The 21,297-nt window shown below is 45.9% G+C and overlaps 1 protein-coding gene across 1 annotated transcript; it reads right to left on the bottom strand.

The window, feature by feature from the left end:
* Positions 1-4,727: 4,727 nt before the first annotated feature.
* PIM1 (Pim-1 proto-oncogene, serine/threonine kinase) lies at positions 4,728-10,052 on the bottom strand. Its single transcript, XM_004043934.4, has 6 exons — positions 9,496-10,052; positions 9,274-9,380; positions 9,122-9,172; positions 8,662-9,028; positions 6,984-7,160; positions 4,728-6,221 (listed from the first exon to the last, which is right to left on the bottom strand). The coding sequence occupies exons 1-6, from the start codon at positions 9,575-9,577 to the stop codon at positions 6,064-6,066; spliced, it is 942 nt and encodes a 313-aa protein (XP_004043982.1). The 5' UTR covers positions 9,578-10,052; the 3' UTR covers positions 4,728-6,063.
* Between the last annotated feature and the right edge of the window lie 11,245 nt (positions 10,053-21,297).

Below are 21,297 nucleotides of genomic sequence, written 5' to 3'. Positions count from 1 at the left end.
AATAAATAATATATATATATAATATAATATATAATATATTATATAACATATTATATATTATATTATATATTATATTATATATTATATTATATAATTATATATATATTATATATAATATTATATAATATATAAATATTACATATAATATAATTATATATATTATATATAATATTATCTAATATATAAAATTATATATAATAATATATATTATATATAATATTATATAATATATAAAATTATATATAATAATATATATTATATATATTATATAATATATAATAATATATATTATATATATTATATAATATATAATAATATATATTATATAATATTATATAATATATAAAATTATATATAATTATATATTATATATTATATAAACATATATAATAATATTTAATAATATATAATAATTTATAATATATTATAATATATTATTATATATAAATATATTATAATTATTATAATATATTATATATTATAATTATTATAATATATTATATATTATAATTATTATAATATATTATATATTATAATTATTATAATATATTATATATTATAATTATTATAATATATTATATATTATAATTATTATAATATATTATATATTATAATTATTATAATATATTATATATTATAATTATTATAATATATTATATATTATAATTATTATATTATATTATATATTATAATTATTATATTATATTATATATTATATTATATATAATATAATTATATATAATATAATATATAATATAATATAATAATTATAATATATAATATAATATATAATAATATATTATAATATTATAATATAATTATTATATTATATATAATATAAATAATAATAATATATAATAATATATAATATATAAATATATATATAAATAAATGTATATATTTTTTGAGACAGAGTTTTGCTCTGTCACCCAGGCTATACGTGATCGTGGCTCACTGCAGCCTCCACCTCCTGGATTCAAGTGATTCTCCTGCCTCAGCCTCCTGAGTAGCTGGGACTATAGACATGCGCCACCACGCCCAGCTAATTTTGTATTTTTGGTAGAGACTGGGTTTCACCATGTTGGTCAGGCTGGTCTTGAACTCCTGACCTCAGATGATCCGCCCGCCTCAGCCTCCGAAAGTGCTGGGATTACAGGCGTGAGCCACCACTCCCAGCTAAAATAAATAAATAAATGTTTTAAGAAAGAACAAAGAAAAAAATTTTTTTTTATTTTTGAGACGGAGTCTCACTCTGTCGCCCAGGCTGGAGTGCAGTGGCTAGCTATCTCGGCTCACTGCAACCTCCGCCTCCTGGGTGCAAGCGATTCTCTTGCCTCAGCCTCCTGGGTAGCTGGGACTATGGGCATGTGCCACCATGCCTGGCTAAGTTTTTGTATTTTTAGTAGAGATGGGGTTTCACTGTGTTGGCCAGGATGGTGTGGATCTCCTGACCTTGTGATCCGCCTGCCTCGGCCTCCCAAAGTGCTGGGATTACAGGTGTGAGCCACCGCGCCCAGCCAGAGAAAAATTTTTAAAAATAAAGTTTATCATAAAACATTTAAAACAACCCAAAAGTTGAAAAGAATAATACAAACACCTTACTCATACCATCTAGTTTATGGAATAAAGCATTGCCAAAATAGTTGAAGGTCTCTTTCCACAAATCACAACCTCCCTCCCTTCTCCCCAAAGGTAATGACCACTTCCCTGACTCTGGAAATTTATTATCACCCTGTACTTTTTTGTTTGTTTGTTTTGTTTTGTTTTTTTTGAGACAGGGTCTTGCTCTCACCCAAGCTAGAATGTTGTGGTGCCATCTTGGTTCACTGCAGCCTCCATCTCCCGGACTCAATTGATCCTCCCACCTCAGCCTCCCAAGTAGCTGGGACTACCGGCACGCACCACCACGTCCGGCTAATGCTTCTATTTTTTTGTAGAGATGGGGTTTTGTCATGTTGGCCAGGCTAGTCTCAAACTCCTGGGCTCAAGTGATCATCCCTCCTTGTCTTCCCAAAGTGCTGGGATTATGGGTGTGAACTACCACACCCTACCCCACCCTGTACTTCTTTGTACTTTTGCTACATGTGTATGCATCCATAAGCGGGAGATAGTATTTTTTCTGTATGTAAGTATATCTGTTATTTAACCCAGTTTCCTAATAATCCAATCCAGGAGTATCTCTGTTTAGAGATTAGTTTTAGAGGGTGTAATAACTTGCCCAAGGTTTCTAGATAAGTAAGTTCAAGGCTGATTCCCAAGTCAATGCTTTTAACCATTGCTCTCTATATTCCTCTGGCCATGACATTGATCCCCCGCAGACTTATTAGTTATCTGATTCCCTTTCCACGCTAGATGTCAAACTGCCCCTGAGAAGAGATTAAATATGACCTTTCACCCTCCCCCTAAAACTCTTAATATCTTGCACCCAACAGGAGCACGATCTGTCTTTATTCAGAGATACTTTTTTCTATTCCCCTCAGCAGTCTCATTAGATGGGGAAACTGCCAGAAACTCACTTCGAGAAAGAGAAGGGTGGGGCTTTGCCTGATTTCGTTAATAGTTTGCGGCAACTTTTAATTATCCAAGTGTCAGCTTTACTGGAAAGGATGAAGCATGCAACCCTCAGGCTCCAAGATGTTGGTAGTGTGTGTATGTTGTGTGGGGGATGGGAGAGATTAGAGAAAAGGGGAACCTCAGAAAATCAGCCCCCCAGAACCAAGACATCCTTCCTTCCTCTTTATAGCCACATGGGGGCTGAGCTGAGGTATGGGATCTAGTCTAAGCTTAAGGGTAGACATACACCAGAACCCAGTGAGGAGTGAGGGGTATTATGGTCTGCACCCTCCAGCAACCTGGAGGGTGCATATGGGCCAGTGTCCAAAGGGTGTGTGGATGCATTGAGGGTTGGGAGCATGATGACCCCCAGGGAGGGAGTATTATAACTGTGGATATTTATAAAGAAACAAGAAACCAACATTTACCAATACTTAATATATAAATTGACAATGGCACTCCAGTGTGCTTTCAAAATATCAGGATGTATTCAGGCCACACGTACAAAGTGGACTCATGGGTCTTGCCATCCAGTTTAACTAAACTCACACAAAATGGACAAAGGGCCTATTAAACAGATCCCTGCAAAGAAACCATGGACTAAAAATACTAATTATTCAAGAATAAGCAGTAAGAAAATGGCAGAGCTAACATTTCACCTACTTCCAATATTAGCCCTTTGTCAAACACATCAGAGGGGGAAACCTTAAGTCAAACTCACATTTTTACCCATCCACTATTGTGTGTGTGTGTGTGTGTGTGTTTTAAGTGGGGTTACCTGTTGCCCAGGCTGGAGTGCAATAGCGTGATCATAACTCACTGCAACCTTGGAGCTCCTGGGTTCAAGCGATCCTCCTGCCTCAGCCTCCTGCATAGCTAGGACTACAGGTGTATGCCACAACGCTCAACTAATTTTTACTTATTTTTTGTAGACCGGGTCTTATCTGGTCACGACTTTAGTGTCACCACACTGTTCTATTATTTTTTCTATGCTGCATAATAAATTATACTATTGTTAAAGACTAGGCCGGGTGCGGTGGCCCACGCCTGTAATCCCAGCACTTTGGGAGGCCAAGGCAGGCAGATCATTTGAAGTCAGGAGTTCCAAACCAGCCTGGCCAACATGGCGAAACCCCGTATCTACTAATACAAAATTAGCTGGCGTGGTGGCACATGCCTGTAATCCCAACTTCTGGGGAGGCTGAGACAGGATAATCACTTAAAACCCGGGAGGCGGAGCTTGCGATGAGCCTAGATTGCGCCGCTGCACCCTAGCCTGGGCAACAGAGCGACACTCCATCTCAAAAAAAAAAAAAAAAAGGCTGCGGAGCACGATGACTCACACCTGTAATCCTAGCACTTTGGGTGGCTGAAGCAGGCGGATCACAAGGTCATGGAGCTCAAGACCAGCCTAGCCAACATGGTAAAACCCTGTCTCTACTAAAATACAAAAATTAGCTGGGCGTGGCAGCGGGCGCCTGTAATCCCAGCTACTCAGGAGGCTGAGGTAGAATTGCTTGAACCCGGGAAGTATAAGTTGCAGTGAGCCGAGATCGTGCCACTGGTAGTGGCACACCAGCTGGTCCAGCCTGGCTGACAGAGACTCAGTCTCAAAAAAAAACTAAACCTCACACTAAAGGTGAAGGAAACTTGAATCAGGAACCGAGAGTAATATAGGCAATAGTTTTTCGATAAACTTAACATGTACCAAGGGGACATGCTCAAAATGTTTTACTATCAGTGGCAGACAACTGATAAAAGCTTCAATGGTTAGTTTGGTAATAGGTATGTATTTGTTATCTCTAGATCAGCCCTGTCCAATAGAACTTTCTGCAATGATGTTTTATATGAGGTGGCCACTAGCCATAAATGGCTATTGAACACTTGAAAATTGTCACATCTATCCTATTTGCATAGCTTTAAAATTTTAATCTGGAAAAGGTTATTTTATTAGGCCTCCCATGCCAGGTATTGCCCAAATTTTGACAATACTGGTCCTACCCCTTGACCATACATTCGTTTCAGGAAGGTGACTATCCTAGAAATCCTAATGTTGAAGGAAGCCAGATTTAGGCTGAGAATTCCTTTCTCCTACAATTCTTTGGCACTTACCAAATGCTCAATAAATGCAGGTTAGCAATGCCTCCGCACAGACAACGATTAGAAGCCACGAGTTAAGACAAAAGGTTTTTATTCAAAAAACGCCAAGTATAAAAAAAAAAATAAGATCTCTTTTATTCCCCTGTACAGTATTTCACTCAGATAAAACCAGCAGGCTACCTGCTGCTCAAAACACAGCCCCAGAGAGGATCTGGAAGGCACACCATCCAGAACTGCTTTTCATAATTATCCTATATACACAGTCAGCAATGCCCCTCCCCATCACCCACAGAGCCGGGACCCACCTGGGTAAGTAGGTGAGGGGCCCCATAGAAGCCAGGGAGCTGCAGCACTGTCCCGCCTGAGTCCCGTCACCCCACAAACAGAGCAAGCGTCGCAGCCCTCCCCCAAAAGGTCCCCAAGTCAGAGGAGGAAAGGAGGAAAGAAAACTAGGGCAGCAGCTATGGAAGCTTGGAACAGGAAGGGAACCAAATAAATAAATAAATAAATACATAACATTGACCTCCAGGTTAGAATGCGCATCTTTCAAAACAAGAAACAAAAACAGGTAAAATAACTTAAAGGCAAAATTTCTTAAAAATTAGATCAACTACAATCTTTTTGTATACTACCATGCCAACTGTACACACATTTACAGCTTTTCTGTTGATTGCATTGTTTGTGCATTTTTTGTGTGTGTGAGGTCTTGGCTTTGAAACAGTTAAGTAAAAACCAAAAAGGAAGACCAGTTCACTCGGAGTTTTACTAAAGGAGGCAGAAAAAAGGGCAGGTGGCTCAGCGTTTGGCCCTGTAGCCTCTTCCATGGCACCTTTCATATGAAGGAGGGGGTGAGGGAGGACAGGAGAGAAAAATAGGGAACCAAACCCAGGCAGATTTTTGGAGAAGCAGCAGGTAAAAGAGGCAAGTTCAAGTATTTCTCCCAGCACAGCCGGAGTCCCCACAGAAGGCACTCAGAAAGAGTCGGAAGAGGTGACAGGGACTTAAAATGGTGCTAGTCCTATCCCATCCCAACCTGTTTCCCCCCTACCTGACCCATCGCGGCATTCAGCAGAACTCGTGATGAAGGAAACAGTTCCATGGCAGGGTTCTGACCCACCCCCACCCCCCACCCCCGGGATATTTCAGAGTCCAGCAATGCTGGACACCTATGAGAAGAAGAGAGTATCTATGGGAGGAGTTGAGGCCTAGGACCCCTGGAGAGTCACTCTTCCCCACTGTTGGGAGGCAGCCTCCAGGGGCCTCGGATCTGGAATGAGTTGTAAATGTTGTTCCTGTATCAAGCACTGTCCTGCTTGGCGAGAAGTGTCACTGGTACTCGGAAGCTGGAGACAGAAGCTTCCCCTCCCTCGGGTATCTGACAAGAGAGGGGAGGACCTGCCAGAAAGGCTGCTATTTGCTGGGCCCCGGCGACAGGCTGTGGAGGTGGATCTCAGCAGTTTCCTGGGGCAGGAGAACATCTTGCATCCATGGATGGTTCTGGATTTCTTCGAAGGTTGGCCTATCTGATGGTCTCAGGGCCAAGCACCATCTAATGAGATGCTGACATTCTGCAGAAAGGAGGACAGACAGAGGTTATGAATGACTCAACTTGTTTTTACACTGCAAAGGTCTTCCCCATTTGCTTCTCAGAGGCCCACAAGTCTGGGGTCCCAGGGAGGCCACGCATTTTCTAGAACACTGTGCTGGGTACCCTTCAATAGGAAGGTATTGACTAATATCTGGGTCCTCCAGTCTGCTTTCAGCAAAAAACTGACTCCCCTCTTAAACCTGTGGTTTTCAAACTTCAATAGTGGGGGCCTTTCCCACAACACCCACTCACCAGAAATAGGAAGGATGATGACAAGAGATTTTGATGAGACACCACTGAGCATGATGAGATGATTCAATTCACCTACCAACTTACAAACACGAACACCACCCACAGTGAGGTCACTGGTACCAAAATATTTGGAGCTGCTGCCTTAAAGGAGATGCTAAAAGAGCTTTTAACTTTTTACTCCCTGGCAAAACAGCCAGGAGTTATCAGGTTTCTGTTGGTACCTTTAAAAAAGTTTTTGGAGAAGCCAGATTGTCTTTTCTTCTTAATATGCTCACACATGCCTTCCTCTGACCTCCCAAGGAAAGCTCAAGTGCAAACCATGTGATTTATGAGGCCAGCTCAAGTGTAAATCACTCACCTACAATTCTAAGCCAAGGGTCACAGAATCTACTGGAGAGTGAAGCTCTCCAGAATTTCAAAGACTGTCCCATGAAGACTAATAGCCCCATGAAGACCAATAACCCCATGGCCAGGGGTTTCCATCAGTTACCTGAAGAGACCCTCTGCCTGAAGAAAACCTGGCCCCTGATGATCTCTTCGTCATGCTCGAAAGGAATATCTCCACACACCATATCATACAGCAGGATCCCCAAGGACCAGACTGCCGCCGACCTGCCATGGTAGCGATGGTAGCGGATCCACTCTGGAGGGCTATACACTCGGGTCCCTGTGAGCCAAGGGAATAGAAGAGAAAACACACTTTTAGCAAAAATAAGCACAAAGAAACTGGGTGGTATATATAACTCTTTCTTTTTAAAAAAAAAAAAACCCTTCTCTCAGGAGCTAGGTGAACTCCATTTTTGCCCCTGGGCTAAGGAGAGTGGAGGCGCAGCTTACGGCATCTCTCCAACCCAAAGCTTTACCCACCTCTCTGCTAGCCCAAACCATAAACTGAAATTCTTTATGAACTGCTCCAAGAAACAAACACAGCTGGCCGCAGACCCAAAACTTGAGGCCCTGTGAGGCAGGACCGCCTGCGAAGGATGAAGGGATGCATGTCTGCACAACCAAGAAAGGTATCTCATAGACTATCCTTAAACTGCATTCACCACTGCCCAGGAGCTCGGGTGAGATTCTCATGGCCGACAGGATCCAAGCAAGGATGCTTGCACAACATCCTAAGTCAGGGTGCCCTTTGGGAGGCCTTCCGCCCCACCCGATGCACGCAGGAGCAGACACCCACACCCTTTCCTCCCTAGACTGGAAAGGTAGACAGAGCTGCAGGGTTGGTTTCAGACCACGTGATTCCTGTTTACAAACTTTGGGTAGTAAAAGAAAAAGGAGGGGCCATGCCGCTGGTGCTCACCAGGGGGCAGCAAAGACTTGAAAGAAAAAACATGGGAGGACCCGGCCAGCCATTAACTGTTAAATACAAAAAATGCAGCCCAACCCAGCGTCCTCCAAGGGCAAATAAACATAAACCACAAGCCCGAGTCACAAGTTTTGAAAGGCTGTCGTTTGTTAGGTTAAGCCGCTCAGATGATGACCCACCCTCCGCAGCTTTGATCTCAGGCTCTCCATTCCTTCTTTTCTGAAAGAACCCGCTCCAAGCCCCTCCCTAGGATAGGTTTTCATCCTCTCTGCGGAGACACCCAACTAATTTTCAAACCAGCGACAGATCTTATTTCACAACATTCATTCCTGACTCTCTCACCCCATAACACTAAAGAAAAAAAAAAAAAGCCACCAGTAATAACATAGTTCCTATTCCTTAACCTTCCCTAGATCAGAAAGGAGTTAAGAACTGCAGCTCTAAAACTACCATACAGAAAACTAACTCCCTTATAAAACAAAACAAAAATTACAAAACCGGCATCAATTTCCACCTCTTCCCCCGCCCCCATCCTTTTACTGGCGGGGAAACTGGGTCAGACTTTAGAAAAATCTGGGCTACCGCCGGTTGCCCACAACCTCTTATTCATCGGGAAAGCCTGGAACTGAATTCCACTTGAAGAATAAAATCATGCCAGAAACATTACAGGTTCAGCTGGCTGAAAATCCCCGGCTTTACTACGGGAGCTGGGAGGCTCTCCTGGGTCCCACCCCGGCTAGCATCGAGCCAGGCGGCCCAATGACCTTTACAAAAGGCTGGCGCGGGAGACTGGCCGAGGCCTCCGGGCTGGGCCGGGCCGAGTCACCTGGGCAGCTCCCTCCCGGGCCTGGCTCACCATCGAAGTCCGTGTAGACGGTGTCCTTGAGCAGCGCCCCCGACCCGAAGTCGATGAGCTTGAGCTCGCCGCGATTGAGGTCGATAAGGATGTTTTCGTCCTTGATGTCGCGGTGGAGCACCCCGCAGTTGTGGCAGTGCCGCACGGCCTCCAGCACCTGCCAGAAGAAGCTGCGGGCCAGCTCCTCTTGCAGGGCTCCCCTTTCCGTGATAAAGTCGAAGAGATCTTGCACCGGCTCGGGCCTCTCCAGGATCAGGACGAAACTGTCGGGCCTCTCGAACCAGTCCAGGAGCCTAATGACGCCGGAGAAACCCGAGCTCACCTTCTTCAGCAGGACCACTTCCATGGGCACTCGAGTGCCATTAGGCTGCAGGGGCGAGAGGGCCGCGTTAGGGCGGGAGTCGGGGGCGCCCCTCACCCCACCCACTCATCCTGGGGGTCGCTCCTGCAGGGCACTCACCAGCTCTCCCCAGTCGGAAATCCGGTCCTTCTCCACGTGTTTGATGGCCACCTGGAAGCCCAGAGTCTCCGTCAGGTTCCCTCGTCCGGGCTAAAGCACGCCCGTGCGCCCCCCGCCCGGCGCGCCCTCCCCACCGCGGGGCGCCCACTCACCGGCAAGTTGTCGGAGACGCGGATGCCTGAGTAGACCGAGCCGAAGCCGCCGCTGCCCAGTAGCGGGCCCACCTGGTACTGCGACTCCAGGGGCTCCTTCTCCTTGCCTAGGAAAGGGGGAGGCACGGGGACTCAGTGCCGGCCCGCGAGCCGCCAGCTACCCACCCAGGAGATCCCGCCGCCGCCCTGCATCCCCGGGCCGGAGGCGGGGGGTGCTCTCACCGGGCGCCAGCTTGGTGGCGTGCAGGTCGTTGCAGGGCGCGGCGCGCAGGTGGGCAAGCGAGTTGATTTTGGACAAGAGCATCCCAACCTCCAGGATGTCGGCGCAGGGACGGTGCCCAGAGGAGCTGCAGCAGGAGCCGGAGCCGGGGCTGTGCCGAAGGCTATGCCTGGGGCTGTGGCTGTGGCTGCGGGTGGCGTTGCGGCTGTGGCTGCGGCTGGCGCGGAAGGCCGAGGGCGAGTCGGAGGACAACTGAGGGCGCTGCCGGGACTGGCGGCGGGAGGGCGCGCCAGCGGGGTCGGGCAGCGCTGAGAGCGGCGGGGTGAGCGGCTCGTGGGGCTCGTGCGGCAGCGCCGCGGGGCAGGAGGCTAGTGGTTGCTGCTGCTGCTGCTGCTGCCGGTCCCGCCGCCGCCGCTGCCACCGACTCCTCTAGGGCCTCCTCAGCCACCGCGGCCGCTGCAGCAGACGCCCGGCTCGCCCCGCAGCCAGGAGTAAAGGGGAGGAGCGCGCCGGCGGGGAGGGCGCGCGGGGAGGGCGCGGCGGGCGGGGACGGGGCGGGGCCTCTCCGGGAGGCCAAGGCGGGGAGCAGGGCTGCCGGGCAGGCCGAGGGAGGAGAGGGGGTGGGGAAGCGGCGGGACTGGGCGACTCCCCTCGGCCCCCGCCCCGCGCGCTCTGTGGCCGCGCCCCGGCCCCGCCCCCTGCCAGAGCGACTCCAGCCAACCAGAGGCCGATTGATCTGCATAACTCGGCGCGCCCCGCCCCCCGCCCCGCCCAGCTCTCGCGGTCAGAATGGTCTCTACGCCGCCACGACGTGGCGGGAAGGAAAAGGCGCCAAAATGGAGGGGGAGGGGCGCGGGGCGTGAGGGGAGGCGGGAGCTGGGTGTAGGGCCGCGAGGGAGGAAGGATGGGGAGGGGCGTATCGATTCAAACCCAAACAATAACAAAGCCATCAAAGGCCGCCCGAGGCCGGCTCTGCGGCTCTCCGTTTCGCTGAGGTTTTTGGGTCAAGGGCTCGAGCCGGAGCATAACAAGTTGCGCGGAGACGACGGGCGTTGGTGTGTCAGGCGGGGAGGCCGGCGCGCCGGGTGTCGGACTGTGTGTGGGGATGCCGACGAGGGTGGTCCTTCTGTGTGACTCAGACCCGAGACCTCCAAGTCGGCTGGGGCGGGCTGACGTCGCGCTGTAGGCTGGGGGCGGATTCTGGGGGTTTGTGTGTTGGGGGGCGCGTCGGGGGCGAAGGATCCGCAGGACATGAGTCACGGAGGGAGTGGAGGAGTCAGGCCTGGAACAGAACTGGAGGCGGGAGCCCCGCTCCTGCGGGAAAGGGATGCAGCCCTCAGTCGTTCCGGCCGGCTAAAAGCTCAGCCGCGGGATTCCCATTTTAGAAATGCAAAAGCACCAGCGAATCCTGATTCCTGGGAAGGGATGTGTGTGTGTCAAAGGGCCGGGTAAAGAGGAAATCACGAAGCAAATGTTAGTGTTGTGATGCCAGATGCTGCCTCAGCCCCTTCTGTGAGGGCGGAAAATTCCTCATCTAAAACGAGGGTGGGAGGGTGCGCTTGATTTAACCAGTTTTCACGTTGTAGTCACCTTTTCATCAGCCTGTTATTACCAGGCAGGCAATACCAGCAATTATTGGCCAACCCCAAGTCTTGTCTCAAAGGAAACCCCCCACCCTCTGCCTCCCTTGGAAATAACCCGGAACACTGACCAATTCCACTTGCATCCTTTGTCCTTTTAAACTTCATGTAGAGTTGATAACGACGTGTGAAATGAGTAAATTAAAATACTATATAATCCATAAATTGAATTGTCAGTGGCCTAAGTAATTGAAAGCTAACTACATTCTATTTTAATTTTTTGAAGTGCCTGCCATTTAAAGGAAAAATCAGGATCCCTATAGCTGTCATTAGTGAATTTAAATGTTTCCTTTGAAAGTTTTCTACAGTGCTTGCTTTATAAAAGTGCCCAGATCCTCCACAACTTTTATGAATTTATCCTACAAAATATTACATATTTTCCTTTTGTTTGTGTACTGTGGCCGAACTCATTCATTTTTTATGACTAGGAGAAAACCCAAGGGAACAAGAATTACTCCCTTTTTGCAGATAGGAAAATGAAACATAAATAGGATGGCACAGGGTCATACAGCAGCTAAGAGAGGAGATGAAATGACCCAAATTCAACTCCTGAGTATTCAAAGCTTTCCGCTTATCAGGGTCTAAAACTGTCCTTGGCACCGAACAAGACATCATTAAACATATGTGATTCCCACTTCCATCGCTTCTACCCTCCCTTTCCTTTCTCAAACCCTCAAATGTAGTGAAACAGAACTATTCCCACTTGTTCCCACTCACCTAGCACTTTACAGACCCTTTGCCTTTGCAGAAGCAATCAACCTGTCCTGGGAGAGCCCTCTCTACCTCTCCACTTTTATTCAAAGCCTTTCCACTCTTTAGGAAACAATTGTAGTTCTACCACAGATTGATGAACAAACTCAGAGCATTGGTTCACTGTCCACTAATCTGACAGTTGGGATTTGTTTTTTTAAGTCCTTTTTGTTCATTTACTTTTCCATTATACTTTGTCTTCCTATTCCTTGAATGCACATTTTTTTTTTTTTTTTTTTGAGACGGAATCTCGCCCTGTTACCCAGGCTGGAGTGCAATGGCGCTATCTCGGCTCACTGCAGCCTCCACCTCCCGGGTTCAAACAATTGGTTCTCCTGCCTCAGCCTCCCAAGTAGCTGGGATTACAAGCGCCCGCCACCATGCCCAGCTAATTTTTGTATTTTTAGTAGAGACGGAGTTTCACCATGTTGGCCAGGCTGGTCTCGAACTCCTGACCTTATGATCCGCCTGCCTCGGCCTCCCAAAGTGCTGGGATTACAGGTGTGAACCACCACACCCAGCCTCCTTGGATTACAGGTGTGAGCCACCATGCCCAGCCTCCCTGAATGCATACTTTATCCAACATTTGTTGATAAAAGAGAAGACTATAATGGATTCTAACAAAAAGACCATAATTAAAGTCAATTTATACCAAATTTAAATGAATTAAGTGGGCTTCGGGAACATAAAAGTTGGGAGCAAGGGCTTTAAACTAAGTTAGCCTGGTTTCAATTCCGGGATCTGGCAGCTACTAGTTAGGCATTGGTCAAGTTACTTAACCTTATTAAGCTTTAGACAGAATGGAGATAATAACAGCACCTACCTCATAGGGTTGTTGTAAGGAGCAAATAAAACTCTTGTTTGTAAAGCATATAACCCAGTACAGAGTAAACTTCTAATAAATATTAGCAATGATGATGGCAATAATGTTGATCGTGGTTATGATAATGATGTTTTTTCAAACGGCCTTTTTTTTTTTTTTTTTTTTTTGAGACAGAGTCTCGCTCTGTCGCCCAGGCTGGAGTACAGTGGTGCAATCTCGGCTCACTGCAAGCTCTGCCTCCCAGGTTCATGCCATTCTCCTGCCTCAGCCTCCCAAGTAGCTGGGACTACAGGCGCCTGCCACCACGCCTGGTTAATTTTTTATATTTTTAGTAGAGACGGGGTTTCACCGTGTTAGCCATGGTGGTCCCGATCTCCTGACCTTGTGATCCACCTGCCTTGGCCTCCCAGAGTGCTGGGATTACAGGTGTGAGCCACCGCGCCCAGCCCAGACGGTCTTATACCTAGAAGGTACCAAAGGTAAAATATTGGATTAATAGTTCGATTTTTAACCATTTGGGGAGAGATGTGATTTAAAATAGTTGTTTCTAGTAGATCTTTTAGGCCTTTTAGAAAAAAAAATATGTATCAACTTCAACCTTTTTCACTTTTTCTAGGTCTTTGAAGGACTAAATATTTAATTAGAGCTAAAGTGATTAACATTTAATATATCTACTTTGTATAGTGGGGGCTTCACAGCTGGAAGTTACAAAACATGGACCTTGCTTGGCAAACAGCTTTGATTTACTTAAAACTGCTTTAAAAGATAATTAGTAAACATTCAGATGTGTTGTGGGTCAAAAGTTACTCCTCAGAGAGAGTAGGGAACTAGATGTTTTGATTCATCGAAATATAGTCTTAATAAAATTAGCACTATTTGTGCTATCTCAAAGAATCTAACAAATAATCAGAAAAATCACCCTAATAATTAAATGACAAGTGCTTTTGGAAGGATAAAAGGCCACAATTATGCTAACAGTTCTCTGGGAAGAGGAGCATTTATTAATATTAATTTGAACAATATCCAAATTAATCCTTAGGTGGTTTTCATATTCTGCCTGATATGGGTTTAATCAAGTCATTGTCAAAGGAATGACTTCATCCAGGGACTATATGCTTATGCAAAAAAAAAAAAAAAAAAAAAAAAAAGCAATGACTTCAGCAATTTCTGTAGTCACGAAATTTTTTTAAAAAACAAGTTTAGAAGAAAGTTTGAAAGTGATATCGGTACACAATTTTTTAAAGTGTCTGTAAGTCTAGTCAATGCATTTATATAACTAGGATTGTATAACTAAGACTCTATACGCTATTTATAATTAATCAGGTAGAGACGTATTGAATCTGCATCACTCATTTATCTCCTAAAAAAAATTTACTCAGTTTTTTATTTATTTTATTTAGTTTATTTGTTTTTGAGACAGAGTCCCACTCTCGCCCAGGCTGGAGTGCAGTGGCATGATCTCGGGTCACTGCATTCTCCCCTTCCCGGGTTCAAGCGATTCTCCTGCCTCAGCCTCCCAAGTAGCTGGGATTACAGGCGCCCGCCACAACACCCGACTAATTTTTGTATTTTTAGTAGAGACGGGTTTCATCAGGTTGGCCAGGCTGGTCTCAAACTCCTGACCTCAAGTGATCCGCCCGCCTCAGCCTCCCCAAGTGCTGGGATTACAGGGATGAGCCACCGCGCCCGGCCAGACAGGAAACATTCTAAATTTAAAAAGACCAGGCATGGTGGCTCACGCCTGTAATCCCAGCACTTTGGGAGGCCAAGGCAGGCGGATTGCTTGAGCTCAGGAGAGCAGCCTGGGCAACATAGGGAAACCCTATCTTTACAAAACAAAAGCTGAATATTTCTTTTTTTGTTTTAATTTTTATTTATTTATTTTTGAGACAAAGTCTCACTCTGGTCGCCGAGGGTCCGGAGTGCAGTGGCACAATGGATCACGGCGCACTGCAGCCTAGACCTGCGCCCAAGCTATCCTGCTGCCTGAGCCTCCCACCTAGCTGGAATTACAGGGGTGAGCCACCACGCCGGGCTAATTTTCACTTTTTCTTTTTTTTTTTTTTGTGACGGGGTTTCGCTCTGCTACCGAGGCTGGAGTGCAGTGGAGTGATCTCGGCTCACTGCAAGCTCCGCCTTCCGGGTTCACGCCATTCTCCTGCCTCGGCCTCCCGAGTAGCTGGGACTACAGGCGCCCACCACCACGCCCAGCTAATTTTTTGTATTTTTAGTAGAGACGGGGTTTCACCATGTTAGCCAGGATGGTCTCGATCTCCTGACCTCGTGATCCGCCCGGCTCGGCCTCCCAAAGTGCTGGGATTACAGGCCTGAGCCACCGCGCCCGGCCGGTAATTTTCACATTTTTTGTAGAGGTGAGGTTTACCATTTTGCCAAGGCTGGTCCCAAACTCCTGGGTTCAAGTGATCCATCAGTCTTGGCCTCCCAAAATGCGTTTCTTTGTTGTTGTTGTTGTTGATGTTGTTGTTGTTGTTGTCTGAGATGGAGTCTTACTCTACCAGGCTGGAGTGCAGTGGCGCAATCTTGGCTCACTGCAACCTCTGCCTCCCGGGTGCAAGCCATTCTCCCTGCCTTAGCCTCCAGAGTAGCTGGGATTACTGGAACCTGCCGCCACACCCGGCTAATTTTTGTATTTTTAGTATAGACGGGTTTTCACCATGTTGGTCGGGCTGCCCTCAAACTCCTGACCTCAGGTGATTCACCCGCCTAGGCCTCCAAAGTGCTGAGATTACAGAGATTACAGGCGTGAACCGCCGCGCCCGGCCGAAAATGCTGGTATTACAGGCATAAGCCACTAAACCCAGCTGAAAACCTTTTTAAATTGAAATCATTGTGATAGTGGGAGACACTTAGGAAATCCACCATGTCCCAATTTCAGAATGATCAAGGAATCTATGTAGTCACTGGAACTAGTTCTTGTCCTTTTTTTTTTTTTTTCTTTTTGAGACAGAGTCTCACCCTATCGCCCAAGCTGGAGTGTAGTGGTGCAATCTCGGCTCACTGCAACGTCCACCTCCCGGGTTCAAGCAATTCTCCTGCCTCAGCCTCCCAAGTAGCTGGGACTATAGGCGTGTGTCACCAAGCCCAGCTAATTTTTTGTATTTTTAGTAGAGACAGGGTTTCACCGTGGTAGCCAGGATGGTGTCGAGCTCCTGACCTCGTGATCCATCCGCCTTGGCCTCCCAAAGTGCTGGGATTACAGGCGTGAGGCACCATGCCTAGCTAGTTCTTGTCCTTGATAAGGATATGATATTTATTTCATTTTTTTTTTTTTTTAAGACGGAGTCTCACTCTGTCGCCAGGCTGGAGTGCGGTTGTGCGATCTCAGCTCACTGCAACCTCTGGCCCCTGGGCTCAAGGGATTTTCCTGCCTCAGCCTCCGGAGTAGCTGGGACTGCAGGCAAGCGCCACCACGCCCAGCTAATTTTTGTATTTTTAGTAGAGACAGGGTTTCACCATGTTGGCCAGGATGGTCTCGATCCCTTGACCTCGTGATCCGCTCGCCTCGGCCTCCCAAAGTTCTGGGATCACAGGCATGAGCCACTGCGCCTGGCCTATTTCAGTTTTATAAATCTATTTTAGCCAGCAAGGTTGGGAAAAGAAAGGGCCATTTTACAATAAAGTATATTTAAATTATTACCAATTCATTTGTTTTTTGTTTTTCAGAGGAAATAAAAGTAATCTAGATTTATTTTTGGAATTTTGCACATTAGATACTGACAATTTGAGTAAAAATAATATTTACTGAAGGCATTATACACAAAGATTTTATAGTTCCTGAGTATTGCTGGATAGATGAATATAAAAAGGAGTAGCTTAGAACATATAAAGGCTACAGGAAGCCTGGAGACTGTTATAAAATACCTTATTAGAAGACTAGGAAAATGTATGCCTCAGATCAGAACGACCAGGCAGACACATGAACAAAAACGCTGCATGTCTAACTAACAAAGAAAGGGGCCATCGTGTCTGTGTGTGTGTGTGTGTGTGTGTGTGTGTGTGTGTGTGTGTGTGAGGGAGAGAGAGAGAATGTCTTCTATCTAGGAGCTGGTGAGGGGATTGTCTACCATCTTTTAAAAGTAAAATAAAATTGCTGATGTAAGACTTTGGAAAAGCCACAAAGTTCATCAAGGTAAAATAAAAAAAGTGCAAAAAAGATTTCATGGAACATCCTTGTAAGCACTACAAAGAAAGTGATGAAAACATTTATTTATTGTATATCTAATTTGTCATCTAATAGTATATAGTCTTATTTTTCTGTATTTGTCTCATCTCTACAACTAGACTATAAATATATTGAAGGCAGAAACCATCATCCTTTAATTGAACATAAAGGCTAAGAAATGAAAATCATTGGCGGGAGGGGCAAAAGAGATAGGGTACTAAAAGCCAATATTGAGCATCAATGATGTGCTAGGCAATTGTTCTATTTATATCCTCATATAAATCCTATGAGGTGGGCATTTTTACTATCTTCATTGGTTTACAGATAAATAAACAGGAACAGAGATAAGTAATTTGCCCAAGGCTACACTGTTAAGTGGCAGAGCAATCTCCTACCCACCGTGCCATTCTGCCTTGCCAAGGAACACAAAATGAGTTTAAGAGATTTAACGGCCGGGCACAGTGGCTCATGACTGTAATCCCAGCACTTTGGGAGGCTGAGGCTGGTGGATCACTTGAGCCCAGGAGTTAAAGACCAGGTGGGCCAATATGGTGAAACCTCGTCTCTACAAAAAATACAAAAATTAGCTGGATGTGATGGCATATGCCTGTAGTCCCAGCTGCTCGGGAGGCTGAGCTCGGGAGGAGGATCTGCTTGAGCCTGGGTAGCAGAGGTTGCTGTGAGCCTTGATCGTGCCACTACACTCCAACCAGGGCGACAGAGTCAGACCCTGTCTCTAACATACAAACAAAAAAAAAGAGATTTAACAAGGTCTTCTGTGATTAAGTTCTGATAGCATCATCCACAAAGTCAAGGTTCAGAGGAGGCTGAAGAGGTCCGGGGAGGCTCCATGGAGGATGTAGATCTTAACTCAGGTCTTAATGAGTAAAATATGAGTAGGTAGGAAGGAGAGAACACGGTGAGTAAAGTCAGGAAGTGAAGCAAAAGATGCTTTGTGTTGTTTTTTTTTTTTTGTATTCCCCAATACGCATGAAATGAATGAATAAAAGTTTCTTTTTCTTTTTTTTTTTTTTTTTGAGATGGAGTCTCGCTCTGTCACCCAGGCTGGAGTGCAGTGGCACGATCTCAGCTCACTGCAACCTCTGCCTCATGGGTTCAAGCGATTCTTCTGCTTCAGCCTCCCGAGTAGCTGGGATTACAGGTGTGCACCACCACACCCAGCTAATTGTTGTATTTTTGGTAGAGACAGGATTTCACCATCTTGGCCAGGCTGGTCTTGAACTCCTCACTTTGTGATCCACCTACCCCAGCCTCCCAAAATGCTGGGATTACAGGCGTGAGCCACCGCTCCCAGCCTCAAAAGTTTTTTAAATCAAAAGCAAGAAGCCAGAGAGAATTAGTAGGAGCTCCTGATGTCATGTTGCAAAAGATGACAGATATTTTATTTGTCTTTTTTTTTTTTTTTTGAGACAGAGTCTCCCTCTGTTGCCCAGGCTGGAGTGCAGTGGCACGATCACAGCTCGCCACAACCTCCACCTCTCAGGTTCAAGCGATTCTCCTGCCTTAGCCTCCCCAGTTGCTGGGACTACAGGCACGCGCCACCATGCCCAGCTACTTTTTGTGATTTTAGTAGAGACAGGGTTTCACTATGTTGGCCAGGCTGGTCTCGAACTCCTGACCTCGGGATCTGCCCACCTTGGCCTCCAAAAGTGCTGGGATTACAGGCGTCAGCCACTGTGCCTGGCTATTTCAGTCTACTGAAGAAGAAACTAGGAAGATTCTCTATTCAAATAATCCTTTGAAGCTTATAGTTTAGGAATATTTGCTTATATCGTGGTTAATACACAGAGTGTTCCAAGTTCCAAATGATAAAAAAGACATGTAGTAACATTATTGGACGAAATCTACTCAATAATTTGGAGAAACTTACATTTTCAACATATACTTCCTCTTTTCCAACTCTGTTTTACTTCTCTTTTTAGGTGGCATGCTGCTAAAACAAACATGACAGCTCACCACAGCCAGAACTAGAACAACTATACTACAGATACAGAGCTGTTTTTTATGGCCTTCAATGTATTACTTTGTCAGAGATTCTTTGCATGTCTAAATACAATCTTGCTCACTCTGGAGAACTAGGGAGCTGTGCTGTTCCCTTTATAGAAATGGTGTCACTTTTCCCTGGATAGGTTAAGCTTGCTTCTGTGTTCAGTGATGCTACTTTATTAGAGAGACACCCACTCACTAGATGAGAAAGTCAGACTTGGCAGTCATCAGGGTTTTATCTGAAGTTACTCTTGTAAATGGGAGTTATGTTGGCAAATAGCTGGTCCTCTGATGCAGGGCTTAAAGACAACACAGATTACATTCTTTAACCCAAATTGCACACACATCCCCAAATTCTGTCTGTCCTTTCAGACCAACTGAAGGCCATTTGGACTTCTTACAGCTTTCCCTGACCACTCCAGCCAATAGTTTTTAAACTCACAGCAGTTACTTGTAATACTAATCTGATACAATCATATTCTTTTGTTATCTAAGTAGTTACTGTCATTATAGCATCATTTTAAGGAGCAGCAAGCATTAATTTAATACCCACTTTGAAAGGACCCATGTTTCCCCAATGAGACCATCAGCTCTTCAAGTGCAGAGATCATATTGTAAAAAAAAAAATTTTTTTTTCAGATGGAGTCTTCTCTGTCGCCCAGGCTGGAGTGCAATGGCATGATCTTGGCTCACTGCAACCCCCGCCTCCGTGGTTCAAGCAATTCTTCTGCCTCAGCCTCCCAAGTAGCTGAGATTACAGGCGCATACCACTACGCCTGGCTAATTTTCGTATTTTTAGTAGAGACAGGGTTTCACCATGTTGGCCAGGCTGGTCTCGAACGCCTGACCTCAAGTGATCCACTTGCTTCGGCCTTCCAAAGTGCTGGGATTACAGGCGTGAGCCACCGTGCCTGGCCGTAAAAAAAATTTTTTTTAAAGAGACGGGTTGGCAAGGCACGGTGGCTCATGCCTGTAATCCCAGCACTTTGGGAGGCCGAGGCGGGCAGATCATCTGAGGTCAGGAGTTCGAGACCAGCCTGACCAATGTGGAGAAACCCCGTCTCTACTAAAAATACAAAATTAGCCGGGCGTGGTGGTGCATGCCTGTAATCCCAGCTACTCAGGAGGCTGAGGCAGGAGAATTGCTTGAACCCAGGAGGCGGAGGTTGCAGTGAGCCGAGATTACACCATTGCACTCCAGCCTGGGCAACAAGAGCGAAACTCCATCTCAAAAAAAAAAAAAAAAAAAAGAGACAGGGGTCTCAGCCTGGCGCGGTGGCTCATGCCTGTAATCCCAGCACTTTGGGAGGCTGAGGCGGGTGGATCACGAGGTCAGGAGACTGAGACCATCCTGGCCAACATGGTGAAACCCCGTCTCTACTAAAAAATACAAAAATTAACTGGGCATGGTGGCATGCACCTGTAGTCCCAGCTACTCGGGAGGCTGAGGCAGGAGAATGGCTTGAACCCGGGAGGTGGAGGTTGCAGTGAGCCGAGATCGCGCCACTGCACTCCAGCCTGGCAACACACCGAGACTCCATCTCAAAAAAAAAAAAAAAAGAGAGACAGGGGTCTCACTATATTGTCTAGGCTGGCCTTGAACTCCTGGGCTCAGTGATCCTCCCGCCTCAGCCTCCCAAGTAGCTTGGACTACAGAGGCATGCCATGGTGTCTAGCTTGTATTGCACATTTTTAAAGACCACATAGTTCCCTTTGAGAGGTGCTAAACAGATACCTTTTAAAACAATTGAATTAAACCTCAAAGAGAACACATCTAAGAGACTGAATTTCCCCTGCCTCAATCTTGCCCCTGCCACTTTTATTTATTTATTTATTTTTTATTTTTTGAGATGGAGTCTCACTCTGTCTCCCAGGATGATCCCAGGTGGCACGATCTGGGCTCACTGCAACCTCTGCCTCTGGGTTCAAGCAATTCTCCTGCCTCAGTCTCCTGAGTAGCTGGAATTACAAGCACCCGCTACTATGCCTGGTTAATTTTTGTATTTTTTGGTAGAGATTGGGTTTCACCATGTTGGCCAGGGTGGTCTTGAACTCCTGACCTCAGGTGATCCGCCCACCTCAGCCTCCCAAAGAGCTGGGATTATAAGCGTGAGCCACCGCACCGGGCCCACTTTTATTGTATATTATAATGAAAAGATGGATAGCTGTTTGCTCTTTTAAAAATATAGACTTCATAGCCGGGCGTAGTGGCTCATGACTGTAATCCCAGCACTTTGGGAGGCGGAGGCAGGTGGATCACGAGGTCAGCAGTTTGAGACCAGCCTGATCAACATGGTGAAACCCTGTCTCTACTAAAAATACAAAAAAATTAGCTGCGCCTGGTGGCAGGTGCCTGTAATCCCAGCGACTTGGGAGGCTGAGGCAGGAGAATCACTTGAAA

This window comes from Gorilla gorilla, chromosome 5 (assembly GCF_029281585.2).
Source record: "Gorilla gorilla gorilla isolate KB3781 chromosome 5, NHGRI_mGorGor1-v2.1_pri, whole genome shotgun sequence".
In the NCBI taxonomy this organism is placed as follows: domain Eukaryota; kingdom Metazoa; phylum Chordata; class Mammalia; order Primates; family Hominidae; genus Gorilla; species Gorilla gorilla.
The sequence above is the reverse complement of the archived record's forward strand: the minus strand, read 5'-3'. Positions and strand labels throughout refer to the sequence as shown.